General features: G+C 39.5%; 1 protein-coding gene across 2 annotated transcripts in view; it reads right to left on the bottom strand.

The window, feature by feature from the left end:
* Positions 1–26,800, bottom strand: part of CABCOCO1 (ciliary associated calcium binding coiled-coil 1) — a 168,533-nt gene that overhangs the window by 7,505 nt on the left and 134,228 nt on the right. The window contains exons 6-7 of one of the 2 annotated variants that reach the window (XM_007478275.3): positions 1,326–1,448; positions 118–255 (exon numbers count right to left, since the gene is read on the bottom strand). In XM_007478275.3, coding sequence (XP_007478337.1) covers positions 118–255; positions 1,326–1,448 — 261 coding nt within the window. Of the gene's footprint in view, positions 1–117; positions 256–1,325; positions 1,449–15,158; positions 22,328–26,800 lie in introns of those variants that run through there. The other variant, XM_016428377.2, reaches the window with a different exon arrangement.

Below are 26,800 nucleotides of genomic sequence, written 5' to 3'. Positions count from 1 at the left end.
CTGTGGGTCTGAATTCCACGGCCATCCTGGCCGCAATTGTCGGTAGGGTTAATACTCATTCAGGCTGAAGCTGGTCAATTGATAAATAGAAATGCATGCACTGCCCCGGCTAAGTACCTGAATGCTGCTTATGACTTCATCCGTGATCTGGCCCAACATCGTCTTGACCTCTTCGATGGTGAAATTGCTCAATGGATCCACTTCTGTGCTTTCACTTTCTGCCTGGGATTCTTCTGAGGCGTCTTGTTCCATTTCCTAGGACATGCAAAGTAAATAGCACTGAGACAAGCCTTGTTGGAACTCTCCAGGACACACAGGCAACTCCAATGTAATTTTTGGTACATTTCTGCAAGAAATCATGCCAACCAATTCACTAGATTCTGTGAAGATAAAGACGGAGGCAAAGAGAGTACAGATATCTTAAAGGGATAGAATAGGAATGGAGATTGAATCACTGACAAACCGATCCTGTGGGGCTCCCTGCTGTCCAATCTATGCTGGTCCCAGTCCCAATGACATCTATCATTACAGCATGGAGAACTTAGAGGTGAGAGTGACTTGTGAAGATAGCTTATTCAACCTTCTCCATTTTCATTTTCATGGAAGAGACAACCAAGTCTGTGGAATGACTCCTTTCTCTCTCTCTCTCTCTCTCTCTCTCTCTCTCTCTCTCTCTCTCTCTCTCTCTCTCTCTCTCTCTCTCTCTCAATGTGTTTTTCTCTGCCTCTGTCTCTGACTGTCTATCTAACAATATCAGTGGTCAGATTGTTCCTCTGGTGTTTACACTGCTATATCCTCTCCTTCTCTGCTTGCCTTCTATGCTGCTCCCATTTTCAGCCACCTCTAAAGGTTTTCCCCCAACTGGCAGAATTTCTAGTCTGTTTAGTCCCTATAATCAGTCCTCTATTGATCATAGTTGGTTCTTACCCCCCAATTTCCCATCCCACCTTTGGACTTGCTCATCTCATGACTGGAATGCTGTCCCTTTTGAACTTCCAAATCTTCCCTCCAGACTCAGTGTATGCTTCATTTTCTACGAGACGGTTTTCCTAGTCCCTCCCCACAAAAGTCACTTCCCCTCTCAGATGACCTTCCCCATAAATCTTGTTGTATATGGTTATTTGCATGTTGTCTTCTCAATTAGAATGTGAGCTCCTTGAGGTCAGAGAGCTGGTTTATGCCTTTCTTTGTATCTTCAGTGCCTAGCAGAATGGCTGGTATATAGGAAGTGCACAATACATTTTCCTTTGCTAATTTGTACCCCATTCTAAAGAAGGCTGAGGATAGGTGAGTGTCAGATAACAAAAAGAACTTAAAAGGTTTACCTCAAATTTGAGATCTGGTTTTGCTGATGGCACTATGAATGCTGAATATATCTCACATTCTATGCCTTCTTCAAGAGGACATGGGTATTGGATCTCTGTTGACTTGACAAGTTCAACCACTTTCTGTAAGAAGAAAAGGAGGCATCATGAGACAGTCTTTGATAATGGACCTCAGTGTCCCCAGGATATCAGAATTTCTTGTCTATCATTCTTTCAATCCCACTTCTTTTGGAAAATCTTTCCTAATGACTCTCTTCTTTTTCTAGTTCCATTTACATGCACTATTTGTGCTCCTCAAAGGAATTTGGCCTGATTATCCACACAAGAAAGACCAAGTGGATGAATAAGGTCTAATGCCTGAATTTTGAGATGCATTTGGATAGTTGCCTTAAGGAGCTCCTCCATCAATATGGGACATTGGGCTTTGAGTTGAACAGGAGGGAAAGAGTAGGATGGACTATTTTTAGGAAATTCAGAGCTCCTAATGGACCTTAAGTTTACCTAGAAACAAAAGTCCATCTTAAATAAATGAAATTTAAATTAAATTAAAAACATTAAATATGTTACTACTCTCCTGGATACTATGTCCACCTTTGTCAATGGCAAGCAACTTTATGCTATATTCCAGACTTCCTTATTTGCTTAATGTTCTTTATGGACTAGCCTCCTCTTCCCTGCAGTTGTTGGCTCCTCATGGGCAGAGATCGGGTTTCAGACTCCTAGAGCTCCTACAGGGTTTACTTAGCACTAAGTTAGACAGAATTCAGGAGCTGGTTAACAATGTCCTAAATCAAAGTCTGTGTTATGGGTTGAGTGATCCTGCCAAGCAGGCATTGACTTTTCCCCTTGGAGCTCACACCAGGCTTGGATTTGCACTCTCTAATATACTCATCATTTAATACTGTGCATTATGGCTGTCTTCACCGGAATTTTATCTTCCTATAAGCTCCCTTTGTGTCTAAGAGGTTTCTGTCTCCCTCAGCATTGCTCGTGGTGTTCTGAGTACAGCAAGTGCTTAAAAATACTGTTGAAAAAAATGAATTCTAGATATTGAACTAAATTCGATTGAACTTGTCTTCATGAAGCAGCCACTACGATGGGCATTGTGCTAAGTCTTGGGGCTACAAAAACAGAACCCAAACAGCCCCTGCATTCGGGGACTTTAATTTTCTGGACAGAAATGAATGCGGGTGTTATCAATTGAGAGCGATGTTCTTTCAGGGTGTGTCTAAAGGGAGGCAGATTATATATGGCGCCCAATCGCTTTTTTGGTACACTTTATACTAGGCACAAACTATACATTGAAACTGCACAATAATGGCTGACATAATAGCTGGTCTTTATAACACACTTTAAGATTGCCAAAGCATTTAGAAACATTCTCTCATCTGATCCTCACAACAACCCGGGGAGGTAGGTGCTAGGATGAACCCCATTTTACAGATGAAGAGACTCAGGCAAGAAGACTTGCCCAGGAACACACAGCGAATAAGTGTCTGAGGACAAATTGGAACTCCGGTCTTCCAGGTGGCATCTCTGTCACTGTAGCCGCTGTGCCACCCAGATGCCAAAGAGCCCTTGAAGGTTCACTGAGCTCTCCATTCATGAACTCACTTTCTTGTCACAACAGCTCAGGATAGGAAAGGCTCCAAGTCTTGCTGTTCCCATTCTCTGGATGAGGCAACTGGAGCTGAGAGAAGCAGATGACTGGTTGGTGCTCCCATAGCTAGCCAGGGGCCAAATCCTGATCTTACTGGGTTTACGTGCATTTATGGCTTCATTCAACATATGCTACAGTGTTGTAGATCATCCACAGAAGACCCAGAGCTCAACAGAGATGATTCCAGCTCCTGATATTCATCTCCATGAATACGTGTATTTGTTGTGTATATACACTCACGTACACATACTACATATAATTATATGTAAATATATATATATTACTTATAATATGTATATACGGTGTATTTGCAATATAAAATACATATGATATGGGTATACTATTTATATGAAATATACATATGTTATATTTAATAATTATATATAAAATGCTTATATAATGCTAATATGTAACATTTATGTACTATGTATATGACAGAATATATAATTGATATAATATATAATCAGTATCTAGAAAATATTTATATATAATTATAAGCATATATGTAATATGCAATTCATATACATACATGTAATGTATGTATATAAATAATATGTAATACATATATGTATATAAATATTATATAATACATATACTATTATACATATAATATGTGTATAAATACTATGTAATATATAATATATAGTAATTATATATAAGAGCTTATATATAATTACTATATATGATATTTATGTACTGAATATGTATACATATTTATGTACACAGTATACAATATACATATTAGATATAATTATGTATAAAATAGAATCATTACACAGATAATTATAATATAATATTTAAATACTGTATATTATAGGAATGTGTATATTATACAACATATTCATATGTTTAATTATTACATATAATATACATACCACATGTGTATATATGTTGATATACATAATATATAATATACGCATAATAATTACACAGAAAATATTTATATTTAATACTTATATAAATATTTATATACCATATGTCTTTATAGATCCATATATACAATAAATAATATATAATGCTATATATAAAATAATTATATATAATATGCATGTGTGTGTAGAAGGTCACACAGGTAGTGATAGAGCTGAGATGATTAATAATGATAACAACAGCTGGCCCTGATATAGGGCTAATTTAAGGCTTGCAAAGTACTTGACTTCTCATCTAATTTGACTCTCACAACAATCCTGCCAGGAAGATGCTATTATTTTCACCATTTTATAGCTGAGGAAACTGAGGCAAATAGAGGCAAAATGGTTCGCGCAGAGTCATAGAGGGAGTAAGTGTCTGAGGCAGGATTTGAATTCTGACTCTAAGACTACCTCTCTGATCCTAAATCATTTAGGTTCCAAGTGTGATAACTCTAAGTTAAGTACTCTTTCCTTGGAAAATGGAGGCTTAGAGAGATTGACTTGTCCAAGATCACAAGTTCACTTCTTAGATGAGATTAGAACTCCAGGGAAATGAGCTTTTCTGTATACCACAGGATATCAGTATATATCTATATATCTATATATCTATATCTATATCTATATCTATATCTATATCTATATCTATCATCCTAGAGACAACAGAAATGACAAATAAAAAGGAAATAATTCCTTTAGTCCTTACCGTTCTTCTACCTTGGAACTAATGTACAGTATTGATTCCAAGATGGAAAGTAAGGGTTTTTAATATATATATATTTGAATTGTATCATTGATTCTATCATATGAGGGCAGGAGACAAAATAAGGTCTGAACGTTTTATAAAAAATATTTTAAATGATTATCTTATTGATTTTTTTTTTAGTCAGTCAGTTAGCATTTTTTAAGTGCCAAGCATTGATTAAAGAAAAATACTCCTGGTCATATGATTGCCCCAAACTTTCCTTGTAATTAAGAAATCCAGTTTAGCAAAGCCTTGCCTGCCTGACAATGCATGTCTGATTCTGCCCCTAAAGTCACCACTTTCACCCTCTCAGTGTCCCAAAGTCAAGAAGCCTCTCTGCCGTGATCAGAATTCTAATTCAGTCCATTCCATCTCCCCATCCTCCTTGATATTACTGCAGCCTGTGGGTATCTGGTGTCTTAGCTGAGATTTAGGAAGAAGTTGATGGATTTGTGCTGATCGTGCATGAGGCATGAGCTCATAAAGGTCTTCCCTAACTTCTCCGGATTCTTCGGTCTTCCTTTCTGGGGCACAAAAATGCATCACAACCTTCACAGGCCACTTTGTTCAGCTCCTTCCTGAACTCTGCCTCTAGGCTTTGATCTGCAAGCTTTTCAGCACACTCTATAAAGCCTTTATTTCCATTTACCTATGGCAACTCTGACCCTTGTCTCCCCTTCTTTCCTTTCTTTAACTACTACAGAAAAAGAGGTGGTTAGACAGTCTGGTCACCTGGAAATGCCTATGAAACCTTAGGAAGTGTTTTTATGAGGGAGCATGCTGGGGAAAGGAAAACCGTGTGTGCCTAACATGGTAGGTACTTGTCTATAAAGAAGGTACGAGAGAAGAGAAGGGGAAGGATTGAGAGAGAAAAAGGCATTGAGTTGGGTTGGAAAAGAGCAGCTTATTGTGTTTTCTGCAAGCTCTGAAAACAAAGTGCAAAAGATAAATGGAGAAGTAGAGTTTGGGGCTTGTCTGCCTTCTAGCTGGGAGACCACAGGCGAGTCCATTGATCTAGTCTGAAAACTGGCCATAATGATGTCTATGACACATGCCTCCAGGTTGTCATGAGGCTCAGATGGGATCGTGTGTCAAAACACTTTGCAAATGTTAAGATGTGATTCAGGTCAACAGTGATTAGAATTATTCAATAAACTAGGTCATGCTCTTGGGGAATGTTTCCTGTTTGTAGCCCACTTTTATTTCCTATATTATTTACTTATCAATTTTGTATTTATTACATATTAGCATGAAATTAAACATATTGTCCCTTGGAGGTGATCTTGGAAAGCCTGGAGGAAGAGGCCTGCCATTCAAGTTATCCTTCAAGATGGCGGGATGTTTCATCATCGAGTCCCCTAATCTATCTCTTCAATAGGTGGGAGTTCTGCCATTGTATTGGAAGACATACTGCTGGTGATCTGATTCTACCATCTCCTTTTCCTACTCTTTGTCTGCTGAGGCACCAGCAAATGCTTTGGGCAAATTCGTGCTTGCCCTCACACTCTTAGTTCTTTGATGATGATGAGTCTAAGTGAATCCATTCATCTTAACTAGTCCAGGTGAGCCCCTTTCCACAAGGTTTCCAAGGTCTCTGGGTTAGTGGGTGAGCACATAAACAGTGGATTATTTGCTAGATGGGTGCATTTTTTAGACAAGAGAAATGAGGCTCTCTAAGAGATGAAATAATTTACTTTTGGTCACCCAGCTAGGAGTCAGGAGAACCCAGGTTAGGAAGAGATCTTGAGGGAAAGATACTGAGTTCTACTTTGGACATAATGTTGAGTTTGGCATGCCCATGGGGTAGCAGTTTGAAATGCCCAAAAAGTTAGTTGGTGATTAGAGATTGGAGGTCAGGAGAGAGGTTAGGGCTGGATAAATAGACTTGAGAATCATCTTCATAGAAAGGAAAGAATCTAGGAAAGAAGGAAGGAAAATAATAAGCATTTGTTAAGGACTATGTGCCAGGCACTATGCTAAGTGCTGAAGATAGAAATACAGTCAAAACGAAAGACCACTCCTGACCTCAAAGAGCTTACATTTTAATGGGTGAAGACTACATGTAAATAGGAGCTGAAAGTGGAGGTGGAGAAGCAGGTACTCATGAGGTATGGGGAGGTGGACAGGTCATGGTTTTGAAAGGCCAGAGAAGGCAGGAACCAGGGAGGGATGGGAAGAAGGTAAGCTGGCTTGTGCCCTTCCACAAAGTAGTGGTTCCAGTAGGAACTCACCAAATGGTGAAGGTGGGGTGGAAGTCCATGGGGAATGGAATGGGGGAGTTCCATGGCGAGAGTGTCCTAGGTGCTAAGGAAAATTCCAGCTATAAGAGGGCATAATTTTAAGGTCCAAGTGAGACTTTATAGAGGGAGAAGAAGGCTCAAGATGGAGGCCTGAAAGATATCCACAGTAATTGGGTAAGACCTAGAAGATGATCCAGCAAAAGAGAGTTAAAAAGAGCCTTCAGGTAGGAGGGAAACCAGGGAAGAGCAGAGTCTTGAAAAACTGGAGAGATGAGATGATCAAGAAGAAGGTGCTGCACAGTATCAAAGGCTGTAGAGAGGTCAAGGAAAAAGGCCATTGGATCTGGTGATTAAAGGATCACCTTGGAAAAAAGTTTTGGTGAAATGAAGAGGTTGGAAGCTAAATTGAAGAGCATGAATGGAAGAGCAGGAGGAAAGGAAATCAAGGCAGTCAGTGTAGACCCCTTTCTCAAGGAGTTTAGCCTTTTATGGGAAACAAGATGTGGGATGACAACTAGCAGGGATGATCAGATTAAATCGTTTTTGTTTGTTTTTAAGAACAAAGAAAATGTGGACATGTTTATAGGCAGCCAATAGAGAAGGAGAGATTCAAGGTGGGTAAAATAGTGGCGATGCAGAGAGGGGCAATCTGCTGGAGAAGATGGGTTGGAATGGGATCCCAATGGCATGTAGAGAGATTTGCCTTCACAAGAAGGGCTCCCTCCTCATCTCAACTTCTCGGGGTAGGGGTGGAGGAGGAGCCAGTGGAGGAAAAACATCTGAGTAATGTATGAGATGAGACAGGAGGGAGAAGGAGGAAGGGAGAGCTCTTGGCAAACGGCCTTATTTTTCTTTCTTTTTTTGGTGACATGTGAAAGCAAAGTCCATAGCTGAGAGTGGGGGCAGAAGACACCCATGGAAGGTCTGAGGAGAAAAAAAAAGGTTTGGAAATGATGCCTCATTGGAAGTGATTCAATTATTGTTTGGTCATTTTCAGTTGTGTCTGACTCTTTGTGACCCCATCTGGAGTTTTCTTGGCAAAGATACTGGAGTCATTTGCCGCTTCCTTCTTTGAATCATTTTCCAGATTAAACAACTGAGACCAAGAGGGTTAAGTGACTTGCCCAGGGTCACACACTAGTAAGTATGTGAGGCTGAATATGAACTCAGGAAGCTGAGTCTTTCTGACTCCAGACCTGGCCCTCTAGGCATCATGGCACCACGTAGCTATCTAGTGATTTAATGAGGAAAGATGTCCAAGGACAGACTTGCCACAGTGAGAGTCCAGTTGAGATTATGCTGCGTGAATTCATAGTGGATCCCATTATTAACACAGTTTCATGATTTTCAGTAGCCTGTGAAGATTGGCAAAAGCCAATGAATAATGGAAATAATCCAAGGTTGGGTCTTGGAAAGGCACAATCAGTGATACAATAAAGGGGAAGACAGGGGGATTGCCCCAGTCCTCCAATGGGTATCCAGTGCTGTTACAGGAATAGATGGTAGTTGCCTAATAGGCCATTAGATTTCGGTCTCTGTGCTTTTATGTGTCTGGGGATTTCCCACGGTGGCCAAGCCCACATGAATGGGCAGCCTGGATCTTCCTGAATCAATATGGCTGACATATCTGCAAGGGAGAACCCTACCGTCCCCGAGTGGCTTGGAGATGTCCCTTCTAGGTAGGCTCTGAGAACCCAGGGCCACTGCAGAGGAGTTTTCTAGGTCCATTAGTTACATTATACTGATTTCCCATGAACCATTGCATTGACCAAATTAAGGTTTAAACAACAATAATAACAACAATAAAACACTAAAGGAAAATTGTGCCTTAATTATAAACTAGTCTTCCCATGGATTCTTTTCATTAATACTTTACATGACATGTATTTTAAAGGCCAACAAAATATCTCCCAAGTGTTATTATGAATTGTTAAAAGCTGCATTAAAAAAATTCAGAGAAAATTAGAACCAATGAATTGTGGTGAGAGCCCAAAGCCAGCAAATGTCTTTAAATGAAGCTGTCTGATGCAATACTTTCCTTTCAAAAATACAATTAGGCCTTTGTATTTTTTTTTAACAAAACCTCATGTTTTATAATATCATTGGTTCTGTAATAAAACCTATTTAAAACAGAGACAAAGGAGGAGGGGAGGAGAGGAGAAGGGACAAAGAGGGGAAAGAGAGAAGGGGGTGGAAGGGGGGAGAGAGGGGGGAGTGGGGGAGCATTATTGAGTTTCTTTCCCTGAAAGAAAAGTTTTCACTTCCTCAAGTCAGAGCAGTGGAAAACAAATAAAACTATTTCTATAACTATTTTCGAGCCCTACTGTTGGATTCTCATTGTTTCAAAGATTTTCCTCTAAAATATTGTAACGTGTTCAAAGGATTTGGCTGCATCTTTTTTCTTTTGGTATAAGAGAGAGGAAAAAAAATGCAAACCAAAGAAAGAAAGGCTAAAACACGTTCATAAAACCCCCAACATGTGCTGGCCCATATACTTCGCACCACGGTCGGGCGCCCCAGCCCCCACCCTTCTGGGCTAGGTCCCCTTCTGGCCCCCCCTCCAATTTCCAGAGGAGAAAACAGAGGGAGGGAATTTAAGTCACTTGCCTGAGGCCTAATGCGGAGATTAAAAATCAGAAGTTCCTGATTAGGTACATCCATTTGGCCCAGTGATTTGCTTTTCTGCCTGACTTTCAAATACCCTCGAAATATGACTTTGAACAAAAAGCAATAAAATGTGTTTCTCCCCTTCCCCCCTTTCGATTTTTTTTTTGCTTGTGCATGCATGCACACAAATGGATATAATAAAAACAATCGCCCCGGTTCCTGGGCCTCCTGTCCCCCCACTTTTTTTTGGGGTGGGGGGAGAGGGATTGATCATGAGCAGGCCATTTTGACCAAGGTGAGCCCATTAAAAAAAAAAAGCTCTCATAAAGAAAAGAATAGATTTATAAACAGAATAATGGACTGCTAAGTGGGCATATAATAAATAACAGCTACAGATGTGGTCAGTGGAAAATTAGTTTTGCATAATATGCCCACGTACCCTCCCCCAGATGTTATCTGTTACTTGAAAACAAACTCTCTCCCATTTGGTTCCATCAAAGTCATCTGTTATGGGCACATTTATTGGGGGGGGAGGGGATATTTTTAAGGGCCAAAATGGCGACCGTAGCGTTGGCCCAATGGTATTATGACATTAAAAAAAAAGAACCAAATCCAGTTAGAGGTTTCAAGTGTCAAATAAATGCCTCTTTGGCATATCTTAATATTCCTGGTACCAAATGTCACAGCTCCAAATAGGATGGAGATGAAAAAATGAAATATTTACTCAGGCTTCCTCTCAAGGCTGCCTTTCTGTAGGTAGCAGGAAATGGACTTCTTTCCTAAAGGGGACCATGCCAGGGTCTTTGAATTCAGCTGAGGCCAAGGGCCGGGTCAGTATGGGCTGCCCCACTCGTCTGCGGACCTTCGAGGCTGCCCTGGTCTTGTTTCCGATGTTGGGGGGCCTAAAAAGTGGAATGGAAGCAGGTTTGGCCCTTCTTCCATCCTGCTTTGCTTTTCCTTTTCAGCGTTCGTCTCTTCCTTGGCATCTGCAGCAGAGACCTTCATCCCCATGAATCCTGCCTGGGATTTTTGGGGAGAGGACAAGAGGAGCTCTTTGGGGATAGCAATCGCCCCGGTAAATTCTGTAATGAAGACAACTACATGGCTTGCATGATCATCCCATAAATGGTCCATCCTTTGGCTGAGGGGATTGGGGGGAGGAATTTCTTTGGAATGACAACTTTCCCCATTTAGGGCCTTCTCCAAAGGTGAGTATTTTTGGAAGTGAGCTAAATCTGTTTGGCTGTCTTTATGATTTGGGCTCAGGAACAAAATAGAACCGAGGCTTAAAAAGGAAATGGAGCGGGCCTTGGGAGTTTGAACAACTGAAAAATTCTAGCTCGGAGGAGACAGAGGCTTCCGATGTAAGAGCTCAGGAATGGGAGATAAATGCAGAAAGAGAAAGAAAGATGAGAAAAGAAGGCGGGGATCACGTTTTTCTTCTTAATCTCTTCCCAGCAAGTCTGGATGTCTTTTTTTTCCTTTTTTTGGAAGGAAGACTGTGTCCACTCAGAAGCATAATGGAAGGAATTATTTATTTGGTCCTGAAAGATGCTTTTTCCCCCCTTTGGAACCCTAAGAAATCCTTTTAGCGAGTATATTCGTGGTACCGAGGGACCCCAATGTGTGCAATAGCCAATGGTACCGGCATCTGAATGCCACCTGCAACCGACCATAAGGTCTGTTAATGCCACATTGAGGCCATAAATTTAAAATGAAAAGAGGAAACGTAAAAGGGAAGGTTATCAGAACCACTTGCACAAGGCGGGCCAGCCCACGCCGAGGAGTTTTCTTTGGGGCTCAGCTATTAAATTTGTTGTGCTGAACGTGTGCAATATTAAATGTGCTCGAGACACCACTTTTTTTGCATTTCTCTACTTGAAAATTAATCTGAAACGGCAACATATTAGAAAAAAAAAACCCTTCTTGCTTCCTAGGCAGTGTTTACATTTTCAAAGAGTTCAGAACGTTGCCAGGTTCCTGCACTGTACGAAGAAGAGAAGGAATAAATAGCCGACTTCTATTTTTATCTCGAGCCCTTTGGTGGAGTTTGGACATTTCTGACTTAATAGGCCTTTGAGAGGATCACACACACACACACACACACACACACACACACACACACACACACACACAGCACCTGAACAACGTACAATAACACTGAAGAACAAGTTTAGGCAGGAAATGAAGGACACCCATTCCAGCTGAAACTGCAGAAGGAATTTATGTTGGCAGCCAATGGTGAACCAATTTAGAGTCTGGCGAGGACACCTGGGTTAACACCTTTTACACACACACACACACACACACACACACACACACACACACACACACACACACACACACAACCCCAAGTCTTTATGGGGCCAATCCTCTGAATCAGCAGCTTAACTTTTCCATTTCCAGTCCACGTCCAAAGACGTTCTCTTTCTTCTCTTCCGTGTTTTGTTTCCTCCTTTCTGAAATTAAAGTAGCTGAGCTCCCTCGCTAGAACCCAAGACGAAGTCCCCGAGAGAGCCAAGAAGAAGCTCTTTTAAAGGTCCAGGGCGTCCTGCAGGCTCTGGGGCACTGCGGAGCCATGAATGATGGAAGAGACACTGAAGAGACGTCAACGTGTGTCCTCTTCCTATGACTTGATTTCTGTTTGTTTCCCCATTAGAGGGAGGCTTGGACCGAAGGAGAGCAGATCTTCATGGCTTTGGAGCGGAAAGCTTCCAATGGTGAATCATGGAGAAAGATCACACTTTTGTCTTTAACAAAGAAGGTTTTATTGATGCCTTTTTATACCATCAAGATGTTTCCAGATAGGAGCCACCCCCACGCTCCCACCCTCGCCTCATGAACTCTTTGTAACAAAGAAAACCACTTAAGCAAAACCAGTTGACAAAATAAACACCCCTGTGACATTTAATCAATCCACGTGAATTTATTAAGCCCTTACTATGTGCCAGGCAGAGCCCTGGCTATGGAATCAGGAAGCCTCATCTTCTGGAGTTTATATACAATCTCAGATACCTAATAGCTGTGTGAGCCTGGCGAAGTCACTTTGCCCTGGTTGCCTCAGTTTCCTTCTCTGTCAAATGAGCTGGAGAAGGAAATGGCAAATTAGTTGTGTGACCCTGAGCGAGTCACTTCACCCTGGTTGCCTCAATTTTCTCCTCTGTCAAATGAGCTGGAGAAGGAAATGTTAAACTAGCTGTATGAGTCTGGCCAAGCCACTTTGCCCTGGTTGCCTCAGTTTCCTCCTCTGTCAAATGAGCTGGAGAAGGAAATGACAAACTAGCTGTGTGACCCTGAGCAAGTCACTTCACTCTGGTTGCCTCAGTTTCCTTCTCTGTCAAATGAGCTGGAGAAGGAAATGGCAAATTAGTTGTGTGACCCTGAGCAAGTCACTTCACCCTGGTTGCCTCAATTTTCTCCTTTGTCAAATGAGCTGGAGAAGGAAATGTTAAACTAGCTGTGTGAGTCTGGCCAAGTCACTTTGCCCTGGTTGCCTCAGTTTCCTCATCTGTAAAATGAACCAGAGAAGGAAGTGGTGAACTCATCCAGGATCTTTGCCAAGAAAATAGCAAAGAGCAGGATACAACTGAAGAATAACCAATGCTTTGTGCCACATATCGTGCTAGGTGCTAGGGATACGAAGCCCAAACCAAATCAGTTCCTTCTGTCAAGAGCTTATTATCTGAGGAATCAACATGTACACATAGAAGTAGATATAGAGCACATATAAAGTAACATAAAGCTGAAGCATATATATTGGGTGTCCCAACAGGAGTGGGACAGCTTTAGGATGAAAACTGCCCTAAGACTTTTGGAACAGTATATGTGGGTGTGTGTATGATAATTATACATATGCATGTATGTGTGTGCATAGATAGTCTACGTATAAATAGTATATATATTCTTGTAATTGAGAAAATGAAATGTAGAAAATAGTTATATATTTATATCAATAAATACAAAGTATAGATAGATAGTCTACATATAAATTCACAGTATATATAGTCTATGGATAGTGTAGTCTATATAAAATATACCTAAATACTATTTATGTTCTACACAGAAGAATCTTTATATTCAATGCATAATACTATATATAGACTATTGAAATATATTTGAATTGTATATATGTAAATTATACATACTCTATAATATATAAATGTCTATGAACAGAATATAAATTTAATGTTAAATATGTTTATAATTTGTATAAATATGCTATAATATGCAATATATAAACCATTTAAATAGTATAATGTTTAAACAGCGTATATACAAACCCTCCAACTTTGTTACTTTGTTTTCTTTTATATTTAAATATATATTTGCTGTGCCCTTTAAATATTTATTTATTAAGTATATAAAGTACATATACTTTATAAACATATATAAATATCTGTTAATTCAATCTATATTTACTCTAGCCTATATATATAACAAATAAGCATATATATCCCATATATATATACACATAAAATATTTAAAATATTCATTACATAGCCATGTGTCACATACATAGTACATATACATATTTATTACATAAAGTAAGATATTTATTACATAGTCATAATGTATCACATAGATAGTACATATACATATTTATTACATAAAATAAAATATTTATTGCATAGTCATAATGTGTCACATACATAGTACATTACATAAAACAAAATATTTATTACAGTCATAATATGTCACATGCATAGTAGATCTACATATTTATTACATAAAATAAAATATTTATTGGATAGTCATAATGTGTCACATACATAGTACATTACATAAAACAAAATATTTATGACATAATCATAATGTGTCACATACATAGTACATTACATAAAACAAAATATTTATTACAGTCATAATGTGTCATATACATAGTACATATACATATTTATTACATAAAGTAAAATATTTATTGCATAGTCATAATGTGTCATATTCATAGTACATATACATATTTATTACATAAAATAAAATATTTATTACATAGTCATCATGTGTCACATACATAGTACATTACATAAAACAAAATATTTATGACATAATCATAATGTATCACATACATAGTACATATACATATTTATTACATAAAGTAAAATATTTATTACATAGTCATAATATATCACATAGATAGTACATATACATATTTATTACATAAAATAAAATATTTATTGCATAGTCATAATGGGTCACATACATAGTACATATACATATTTATTACATAAAATAAAACATTTATTGCATAGTCATAATGTGTCATATACATAGTACATATACATATTTATTACATAAAGTAAAATATTTATTACATAGTCATAATGTATCACATAGATAGTACATATACATATTTATTACATAAAATAAAATATTTATTGCATAGTCATAATGTGTCATATACATAGTACATATACATATTTATTACATAAAGTAAAATATTTATTACATAGTCATAATGTATCACATAGATAGTACATATACATATTTATTACATAAAATAAAATATTGTATAGTCATCATGTGTCACATACATAGTACATTACATAAAACAAAATATTTATTAGTCACAATATGTCACATGCATAGTATATATACATATTTATTACATAAAATAAAATATTTATTGCATAGTCATAATGTGTCATACATAGTACATTACATAAAACAAAATATTTATTATAGTCATAATATGCCACATGCATAGTAGATATACATATTTATCACATAAAATATTCATTACATATTACATATATTTATTTCTATAGACATGAAGAGATAATTTATACAGAGAAAAGTGTGGGAGATGATATGGATTCAAATATGCAAGAAGACAAAGTCTCCACCAGTTCATTTCTTCCTTGACATGGGATATGAGATGATCCATGATTGTTTTCTCTGCTGGACCAATACTTGAGCCTCCCGTTGGTTCTGATGGGATCCAGGGAATGGGGTGGATGATCAGCACCAATTCTGTGGCCACTCCAAATCTCTAGCCCTCTAGTGTATTTCATGTCTGGGCTCTGGTTCCCAAACTGGTCCTTGTTGCCTTTCATCTGGGTGCCACGACCTGCCAGGTTGGGTGCTATTTGACTTACTGTAGTCATTGGGCGCCATGCTCCGCTGGTTCTGCCGACTCCGCTTTGCCTCAGTTCGTACCAGATGTCACTTTCTTACGCTTCTTATCCGCCTGGAACCAGAAGATGAACTCGCAGATTTTGTACGTATTCTGAACGTCCCTCTGTGCGCTCGTGCTGTCTCTCGTGTTAAAAGGTAAGATCCTCGAGGGCAGGACTAGGTCTGCATCGATCTGTGTATGTCTAGCTGCTCGTCAATGTCCTGGACTCAGTCACTGCTTCCTTATTGATAATATTGATTCTCCGAGGGTCAGGCATCTGGAGGCTGTAACGGGAGCCTGTGAGGCAGAACATGAGAGCCACACGGAGCAATCCCTATGCAGAGTGACCTGCAGGAAGCAGGATCTCAGCTGATAGCCACGTGGAGTGGACAGGCCACCCCCCAGGACAACGTGAGGCTCTCTTGGGGGGTAGCCTCTAAGGGAACAGTCCAGAGACTGGGGCAGGAGCCTGCTTTGTCCTTTCAGGGTAGCTTCCTTTTGCTAACTAATTATTCATGCTAACTGGATGATAAGTGGCATCATTCCTCTTACTACTAGAGCCCACCGAATTTCTTGCCTTGGAGCGAAGCCCCTGCTTTCCCACTCTAATTATATGGCTCTAGGGAAAGTTCAGGTTTTAGTTCTAAATTCTAAAACTAAATTAACCATTTAGTTTAGAAACTAAATGGTTAATATTAAAACAAACAAACAAAAACAGTTAAGAAAACTGAGGCTCAGAAGTATTGCCTTTAATATGAGTTTCTGTGGTTGAATGTAAGAGCTTTGATGACAGAGATGGTTTCATTTTTGTCTTTTTTTGTTCTAGACAGACAATGTGATATGGTGGATCAGGGAGCTGGCTTTAGAGTTTGGAAGGCCTGAGTTCAAGTCCTGATAATGACATCTGCAAGCTGTGGCAAGTCATTTGGCATCTCAGTTTCTAGGCCACTCTGATGATAAATTGTGGAGAATCATGGGGCAGCTAAGGAGCTCCATAGTGTCGGAATCGGGAAGACTCATCTGCATGGGTGCAAATCTCGCTTGGACACATAGTGGCTGTGTGACCCTGGGCAAGTCACTTAACTCTGTTTGCCTCAGTTTCATCATCATGAATGATTGGAGTGGAGGAAGGAAATGGCAAACCATTCCTGGATCTTTGCCAAGAAAACCTGAAACAGGGTCATGAAGAGTCAGACACAACTGACTTAATGGTGGCTTAATAACCACCACATCCAGGAAACTAAATCACAGAGAAAATACCAACTAGCATTGAATGGTGGAAGGAATTTCTTCATTCAGGAGTTCCATATGCAGTAGGAATGAAAGCACAGTTCTTATCCCTATCCTATGTTTGCCCATGGTATTGGGCACATAGTAGGTGCTTAATGAATAACTGTTGGATCGAGTTAAATCTAGAAGCAGAAAACATAGTTGTTGTTATGAGGTAAAGAGCACAATGAGAACCACTTAGAAAATCCTGGTTGCTTTGGAAAGACTATTCCATCGAGTCAGTAGGTTTATACTTCCAATGGTGGACCAGAGTATGAAATTAAAGGCATTTCAAAGAACTTTAAGTACAGAACTCTCGGCATGAAATAGAACCCAAGTCTATTTAAGTGAGCACTTATGAAAATTTGAACCCTGAGTAAATGCTCCATGGGGTTTCTTTTTAAGGACTAGGAAATCAATTATTGGTACATTATATTAGTTGAGTTGGACAAAGATTTGCTCGTGGCATTTCTGATTTCAGACATCATCAGATTGCTTCATTCCCCCTGGATGTTTGTCAAGTAAAACTTTTCAAATGTTTAATTTGTCTTTTTTCACAGAATCTCAGAGTTGGAAGGGAGCGCAATGGCGATCTCATCCAACCCACACCTGAAAAAGAATCCACATTACAAATGCTCATATAACCCTGGCTCGTGGACCCCCTCCCCTACCATGGGTAGAATCTCTTCCAAGGCAGCCCATTCCACTTTTGGATAACTCTAATGGCTATGACCTTTTCCCTTCATATCAAGCTCAAATCAGTCTCACTGAAAATTCCATTCGCTGTTCCTAGTTCTCCCTTCTGAGGACAAACAGATTAAACTTCATTCGCCTTTGGGAAGGTGACAGCCCTTCCAATATATGAACCCAACTCTTGCACTCACCATAGTTTTTGTGGCTGCCATATTGCATTGTTGGGTCATGTTGAGTTTGCAGACCTTCAAGAGAACTAACTTCTAGTAATGCTTTCCTTCTTATTTCTTAATCATAGCCTATTACCAGTATAAGAAATGAAACGACTTGCTCAGGGGACAGTTTTAAGCTTTGAAAAAGAGTCTCCAAGGTCTTGAGAAAGAAGCATGAGAAATCACGGTCACTCAGCACAAAAAGTTGGGATCGGAAAGTCTTGGGTTTCCTTCTCTGTTCTTCTTCTGACTTGCTAATCCTTTTAGTGACTCAATTTTGCAGGATGTAATACGGGAAAGCAGTGAACCACACATGTCATTAGCCTGACTTCAAAGTATGACATCTGGAGTGCATTTCTTGCACTGTTTACACGGCAGAGAGGGGTTAACCTGCAAGGAAGGAAAGAGAAAAGGGGGAAGGAAAAGTATCCTGGCTCTGGCTACTTGGAGACTGGTTCTGTTTACAAATAAAAACCCTTTTAGTGATGAGCCCAAGCATTTTTCATGGGCTAGCAGATCTTCAGAGAAGTCAAGGCAATATTATGTGGCCTGTTCTTTTGGACCCCTGGTGCCTATTTTAAGGAATGAGACATAAAAATTGTGCTGACAAATATAGATTCTTGAAAAAAAATCCAGGAAATGATAAATCAGTCAGTAACCCTTAGCATCAAGGACATCATCGACCACTGAAATGCAGCCATTTACTTTACTAAACCTCAATCCTAATTTTTAACGGGAGAGTGAGTTTGTAGAAGCCATGATGTTTACATATTGGCTATTTTATTCATCATTTGTGTGTTTCCTTTTTCTGCAGTTAGCCCATAAATTATTACAAGGAAACTTGCTGTCACGCCTATAAATATTTTCCCTCAGCGCTGTGCGTTTTTAATATCCTCTAACTGCTTCTGCAGCCGGTGTCCAACTCTGAGTCTTTCTTTACTGGGTGGACAGGGCAGCATTCTGGGGCTCCTTCATCAACTGTCGCCAGTTCCCTCATCTGCGCTCCTTCCAACAGCTCCCACAGGAAGTAGCCAAGCCCTTCCTCCCAAGGGACAGTGCCAAGCACCTTCTCGTCCCACGCACTGTACGTGTCATTGCTTTCAGGGACCTCCCAAGCTCACAGGGGCCTCCATTTGCCAAGATGGAGCCCAGCTGGCTGAAGGCAAGTTTTTGAACTTCGAACTTATTGTGAACACAATGAGGTTCCCTTGCTTGAGATGGGCTACAAAGATACTTAGAGAGAGACTAATAAATATTCCAAGTTTGTGGTCATCTATGCTGCCAACCCAATTTTAAAGCTTCCATACAAAAGAATTCCAGGTTGTCCCAAATCTACCATCATCCTAGGACCATGCCAAACAGCTCTACAGTTCCAGTTTTATTTAACCCGATTTCTAGTCACCTTTTCTCCTAAGCAATCAAACTCACCTACCAGTTACTCTGCCCTTGTATAATATTTCACTTCCTAATTCCATGCTTTTACATTCCTTTGTTCTCTGCTTCCCAGAATCCCCAGCTTCGGTCAAAGACCAGTTGAGATGCTATCTCTTCTATCTATGAAGCTTTTTTGGAGCCTCCAAGTGGTCAGGGCTCTCTCATTCTTGAAATTAGTCTGTAACACCTTCTACATAATTTATGTTTACTTATCATTATTCCTGTGGCAACAGGGCATTGTGGAAAGAGCTCTGGATCATGTCAAGGGACTGGTTCCAGTGGCGGCTCTGAGGTTTGTTGCCTTTGTGATCTGGGGCAGCTTCTTGACTTCTCTGAGCTCTGAGCTTCCTCATCTGAAAAATGAATGTTAGTTGGACTATACAATGCTTGAAGACCCTTTCACATATGTTCCTCTGTTATATTATGGTGTAAGAGGGAAGTAAGCACTTGGAGGGCAGGAACAGTTTGAGTCTTTTGTGTCATAAGAGCATAAGGAATATTGGTTGGCTCAAATTGGTGTGAATCATGAGGGGATTCTAATTTCCTTTGGCCCAAAATTCCTTTTGTTTTTAAAAGTAAAAAATGCAAGGAAGCACACTAGAAGAAACATCTAAATAATAAACACAATGTTTTGGAAAGAATTAAAATAATTATGGAAAGAGCTTTGGACTGCAAATCAAGAGAGATGACTTTTAGCCCTGGTTGTGCCTTAGTTTCCTCATTTGTCAAATAAAGAGTTATGACTTTATGGTTTCAAGGGTCCCTTCTGGCGCTAAAATTGTTCATGAGCATTAAAATGGATTTTTCTCTTTACTAAATGATCTGACATTCAGAGGATTATAATTTAGAACTGGGTAGTGCCTCAAAGGTGATTTAGTGTAACTTCTTTATTTAAAGATGAGGAAACAAGGGCCCACAGAGGTGAAGAGATTTGCTCAAGGTCCCATAGGTAGCAAATGGTGCCCAGGGTCTTTGACTTCCAATTAATTACTCTTAACTATAGTATCAGTGTCTACCTCCTGATAGTTACAGGTTAATATAGATGATGACGACAATAATAATAGCTAGCATTTAGACTGTAAGCTCCTTGAGGACAGGGACTGTTTTTTGCTTCTTCCTGTATGCCCAGTGCTTAGCACAGTGCAGGCACATAGTAGGTTCTTAATACATGTTAAATGAGTTGTATTTATTGATTGAATTCCAAAAGAATTTATAAGTTATCTGTTTTGTTTCTCACAACAACCCTGTGAGAGGGAATTATTTATCTAGATTACAGATGAGGAAAAGGAGGCAGAAAGAGGTTAAATGATTTTCTCAGTCACACAGCTTGCTAGAAAGTATCAGAACTAAGATTAGAACTCAGATCTTCCTAATTCCAAGGCCAATGAGCCACCAAGATGCCTAAATCCAAATGACTAGAATTCACTCTTAATAGCAATTTCAGTTCTAGGTAAGCTTAAGGTTTGTAAAAGTCATTCTTCACAAAGACACTGTGAAATCGGTAGTGTGAGGATCACTGTAGTCATTTGACCATCAGATCCTCCTCATTGATGGAGAGAATAATGCTGTCACTCTAGGCTCCTGTTTGAGGGACAGAAGTGGTTCCAGAGTTTGGACAGATATTTTTCCCTTCCTACTATAAGAGAGGCCATGCATGATTCCAGCCTCTCCTTGCGATCAAATCCAGGGAGAGAGAAAAGACTTTGGAAGCAGCGACATGTAAGGGAGAGCTGGGTCCTCCGTCCCTCTCGGACATATAGCTCGTCTCCTTAGATTTAGGGGGAGCCTGGAGAGTCTTTCTCTCTGTTGGTTGAATGAGGTCTCAGTTTGTTTCCAGCTAAAGGATGCTGGAATCTTTTAATTTGGGTGACTTCTCTGTTTTCTCTTTGCTATTGCTTGGATAAATGAGGTTATTGCTAATAACTATTTGTGATAGTCTCATATATAAATGGCATTTGGTGAGGTTTCAAGTCTTCAAATATAAACTTGGAGTATTCATTCTTCTTTAAGGGAAAGAGATTAAAGGTGCAGCTTGAACCTAAGGGGGAAAATGCACTCCTATAGACTAGCAATATTTAAGCGAGCCAGTGGTACAATTCTAGTCAGGTACCCCATTCCAGAGGAGAATAGTGTGTTCTGTCTTGGGGCCCCTTCTGCTCCCCTCCAGGAAAGAATCAAAATTCTCTTGGGAGGTATTATCTATGAAAGCTTCTCCATGAGCCCCATTTAGACCAAGCCAGGTAGGTAGACATACACATGACATTGGCAGCATACTTCCTACAGAGATAAGAAAACTTAAGACATATTGTGGCTGAGTGACTTCTTCAGGGTCCTAAGTAGGATTTGAATGCAGTCTTTTGACCTTCTCTTTGGCACCCTATCCACTGGACAATGGCTGCCTTGGGCACCTCAAGATAAATCTAGAAGACACATCTCCATCATCATTTGACAATTCCTTCTAGGGCCAAGTACAACTGGGGATTCTACTTGCATCATATGTCTTGTTTACAGTGTATGAAATTGAAACTTTAAGAGTTTGGGTGATTGATCCTTGCTCAGAATCAATGGTGTAACAGGTGGGATTTGAACCTAAGTCCTTCCAAGTGCATCTCCAACATTATATGCCCAAAGTCCCCATGACTCCCACCCTAGACTTAGGGATCGATCCAATCTTTGATGGGGATAGAGAAAAGGATGGAATAAAGACTCTCAGATCCAGAGGGCAGGTTACCCCTATTGAGTTAACTTGACCATCAATTCCTTTATTCCTTGTCATGGAAGACCTTGTCTTGATTCTGAGTCTTAGTAAGTTTAGAATTTCTAGATTTGGGAGTTGAAATGGATGGTGGAAACCAGTGATTCATTCCCTCAAGAGGAATCTTGAGATTTGAAGAGGTCACAAATGATTGAGCTGGATCAAGCTAAGTCTGCCTCCTTGACTTATTCCTCCATTTTGCAGCTTTGACTTGGATACCCTGCCTATATCCAGATTCTGGGTGACTGGAGCCCAGGGCTGAATCACAACCTTTGGGGTTAGGTCTCCTGAGGAAGTCAGAGCTGCTAGGCACCAAATATACGTCTTCCTGGCCCTCTGCCTGCCGCTCACTGCCAGACTGATCCTAGAGGGGCCAACAGAGAAAATAATTATGTGCCTACAAGATACATACATGTATGTGTATGCATACATATATACACATATATGCACAAACATACGTGCATACATATATACACATATCTGTCTGTCTTATTCCCTTCTGATATCTCCCATCTATTTTAGCAGCTTAAGGGGACCAGGAAAGTCCTTCTGCAGGTGATATTTGACCTCCCTGAAGGAAGCCTTAGACACCAAGACTTGGAGATGACAAATGGAGTATCGGACTTGGTGAACTGCAAGTAGAGCAGTGTCAAAGAGTTTATGGGGGCTAGTAGAGTGCAAGATGGTTAGGAAAGTAGGAAGGGATCAGTTTAAAGACTTTTAAATAGCCAATAGAGGACTTTGTATTTGATGTTAGAGGTTATCAGGAGCCTTGAGTAGGGGAGCCAGGTGACATATTTAGACCTGAGCCTTAGGAAAATCACTTTGTTGTCTTAAGTAGAGGATGGATCGGAGTGGGAGAATACTTGAGGCAGAGAGAATAACTGAAGGACCTACAAAAAAGGGGGAAAGTGCTGTATATGGAGTCCTGGAACTAGATTCCATTCCCAGTTCTGACAATTTCTGCATTCATCCACTCATTTTTTCTTTTGAAAAAAAAAATTTAACATTCATTTCTTAAAAATTTGAGTTCAAAATTCTCCCACCCACCAGCCCCTTCCCAACACACTGAGCAGGCAAGCAATATGGTATCAATTAAAAAGGTCAAGTCATGCAAGCATTTCCATATTAACCATATTTCAAGAAAAAATGCAAGACAAATAAAGAATATGAAAGAAGCCTGCTTCAATCTGCACTCAGAGTTCATCAGTTCTCTCTGTAGAAGTGAAAAACATTTCCCATCCCGAGTCCTTTGGATCATTGTCTTGATTAGAGTCCTTCACATTTGATGCCCATGGCAACATTGCTATTACTAATGCATATAGTTCTCCTGGTTTTGCTCACTCCATTTTGCATCAGCGCATATATGTCTTCCAAAGTTTTTCTAAACCATCCCTGTCATTTCTTACAGCAGAATAGTACTCCATTACAATCATATACCCCAGCATGCTTAGCCGTTCCCCAATTTAGGATCATCCCTTCAAATCTCAATTCTTTGATGCCCCAAAATGTTGCTATAAATATTTTTTATTTTCCTTCGATAGCTTTGGGGTACAGACCTAGTAGTAGTGGTATTACCAGATCAAAAAGCATTCACAGTTTTGTACCCCTTTCAGCATAGTTCCAAATTGTTTCCCAGCATGATTAGACCAAAATGGACAATTCTACCAATAAGTATCCCTATTTTTGGTATCCCTATTTTTCCACATCCCTTCCAGCATTTACCTTGTTTTTTTTTTACTATCATCTTCATCAATCTTAAGGGTGGGAAGTGGCCCCCGAGAGTTGTTTTAATTTATATTTCTCAACTTATTAGTGATTTAGAGCATTTTTCCATATGACTATTGACAGCCTTGATTTCTTCTTTTGAAAACTGCCTGTTTATGGCCTTTGACCATTTATCAATTGGGAAATTGCTCTTATTTTCATAAATTTGTCTCAGTTCCCCCAGAAACCTGCTTTCCATTTAATTTTGGGTTGAATTCATAATAGAGAGTTCTTTCATTCTTTTGTGTATGAACCCACAATTTGTGATCCCAGATCTTCAATGCAATGAGAGCTTCAACTAGCATCATGTGTACTTGAAGCACAAAACCTACTTAAGGTTAAGTGGTGATGGGATTTGCCGTCAGTTCAGTTGGTTTGGTGCTAGAGGAAAGAGAAGCAGTGAGAATTTGGGGTTGAGGAAGAACTCTACTAGGGGTATGTATGGCTGCCAAGAAGAAGTAGTTAACATTTAGCAGCTTCCTGTTTAATCAGTTATTCATTGCTAAGAGTGGGGGAGGGAGTAGCTCTAAATTTAGTTTTTCCTATGCTTCTAAAGGCCAAGAAATGTGCCAAGTGCCTTCCTTAACTCCCTAAATTTCATCATCGTGGGGCAAAACTCAGTTTCTTAACCTGTCACTGTTGGGGTGAAGGACTCCTGAGGGACCAAAATATTGCATTTTCTGTCCCCTGTTTCCTATTCCAAATTGCTCAAGGAAGGAGATTCATGGAATGCTGAGCTTTTTTTGAATATGGATATTATCAAAACACTTGGTTTAGTGCAAATCAGAAGAGGGTCCTTGGTTTTTTTAATGGGGGCAGAAACAGGACACAAAAACAGGCCTGGTTTTGGTGACCCAAATTGCCAGTATTGCCTAAATTTGATGCTGTCCTGTTTGTTGCAGTCACAATCACGAATTTTGCTGGAATCATAGTTTTCTTTTGAGGGCAGCATGTACAAAAACAATTAGCAAGTTAGATTTTGATTAAAATGCATCAAGAAAAGGGCCTGTTTGTGTGAACAGATCTCTGGTGATCATCTTTCCATTGTGGGCTGGTCTATGGTTTTCCAAATCCATTTCCATATTTTTAATTAACACACAGTTTTAAAAAATCACACTCTGGGCCATTTAAATCACAAATAGAGATGGGGGGAGCAAATTTACTTTATCAGAAAATTGCTAGAGACCATTTTGGTTCATTTTTATTATTTTTACATTATAATCATTAACATTAAATTATTAACATGCCCATTTGGGACAGAAGCCTGAGGGTAATTTCTCCTAGAATTCCACGACTGCCATCATCTTTGGATCATGTCTGTGGGAAGGAGATACTGGCCTTGCATTTGGCCTTTCTCATTGTCCATCCCACTCCTAGGACTTCTGATGAAGCCGATCCTTTATTTTACATAAAAGAAAAGTGCAGCTATGCAGAATTTCCTCATTGAAGAAAGACATGTCAGCATAAAAGTGACTTATCCTGACCACAGTAGAACATGACTGTTCTGGCCTCATGAATTCCAAGCTGGGACCTTTTGGGTGTTTCTTTTTGAAATGTTTTGTTTTGCATCTTTGTTTTCTAGAATGGGCAAAGAGGGAGTGCTGAATATATTCTGTTTGACTCTAATCATTGCTAAAATAAGATATTATCTGTAAAGCACCCTGGGCTAAGTGCTGCAGATACAAATGAACCAGCAAAAGTGAAAACAGTCCCTGTTCTCAGGGAGCTTACATTCTAAAAGAGAGACAAGATATGGACTTGGAAATATCGAGGGAACAATGCCAGATGCTCTCATATTTTCCAGATGTGATAAGGAAAGGGAACATTCCAATTGTAGGAGGGAGCCCTTGTGGCAACTCGGTGTGGTCCAAGGTCCCGCCATATAACTTTCTGTGAAAGCACAGAACTAAGAGAGTCCAGGAGAGAGGATATGATCATGAAGCCCAGAGAAATTAAATTATTTAGCTCATGTCAGGCAGCAAGTTAACTTAGGTCTCATTAACATTGAAATGGTAATCACAGGATTGATCATTGATAGGGGATTTAAAGATAATTGGAACCAACCATCTTGCTTTGATAGCAACTAAGTGGCACAGTGGAGAGCCCTCTGGGCATGGAGTCAGGAAGACCTGAGTTCAAATTTCATCTCAGACATTGGCTAGTCAATGTCATTTCTGGTACATCACTTAACCTTTCTTGATCTCAAATTTCTCATCTGTAAAATGGGAGCAATAAGAGATGAAGCACTTACTTCATGGGACTGTGAGAATCAAATGAAATGGTGTATGTCAAGCACTTCACAAGCCTTAAAGTGATGTAATAATTGCACTTATTACTTCAGATGGGAAGACTGAGGCCCAGAGAAAGGAAGCAACATGTTCACGGTTATACCATTTGTCAGGCAAAGCACCAGGATTAGAACCCAGCTCTGGCTAATTCTCCTTCCATGACACCATGTTGCTTCCTTGATGTAACAGAAGCAATCAGTGTGGGTTGATGTAGTCACATGATTAATTTTAAGTCTTTTTTCTATCAAATACTTCTCTTGACATATGGAGGATTCAGATCTTAATTTCACTTTCCCTTTGCTCTATTCTGTTTATAACCAAGAGCTCTTTTATTTATGAATTGCTCGTTCTCCTCAATAACAGATTTTTATAAGCATTCATTGTGTTAGGTCTTAAGAAAGAAACACAATCCAGATAAGACACTGTCCCTCTTTTTAAGGGGCTTGAAGGAGCCAATTCTATTCAATTCAGTTAACATCTATTAAGTCCTTTTTTATATTTAAGGCATCAAGTTACAGTTTGATGAATACATAGACAAAATGAAAAAATGATCCCTGCCCTCCTAGAGCTTATGTTCTACTGGGGACGAAGCCAAAATAGAAAACTATTCTATACAAAGATGACATGATCAGGGCATTAGGCATGGAAAAGAATAAAGTGCATGGAGAGAGAGCACCATTGAGAGGAGTTCATTGGCCTCTTCCTCTCTTTTTAGCTGCAAATATCGACACCAGGATTGTGGGACCCATGGCTTTAGCTGTAACACGTAACTGTTGTTGTTG

This window comes from Monodelphis domestica, chromosome 1 (genome assembly GCF_027887165.1).
Source record: "Monodelphis domestica isolate mMonDom1 chromosome 1, mMonDom1.pri, whole genome shotgun sequence".
NCBI classification, from domain to species: domain Eukaryota; kingdom Metazoa; phylum Chordata; class Mammalia; order Didelphimorphia; family Didelphidae; genus Monodelphis; species Monodelphis domestica.
Note: the sequence above shows the minus strand (reverse complement) of the source record. Positions and strands in the feature narration are given on the sequence as shown.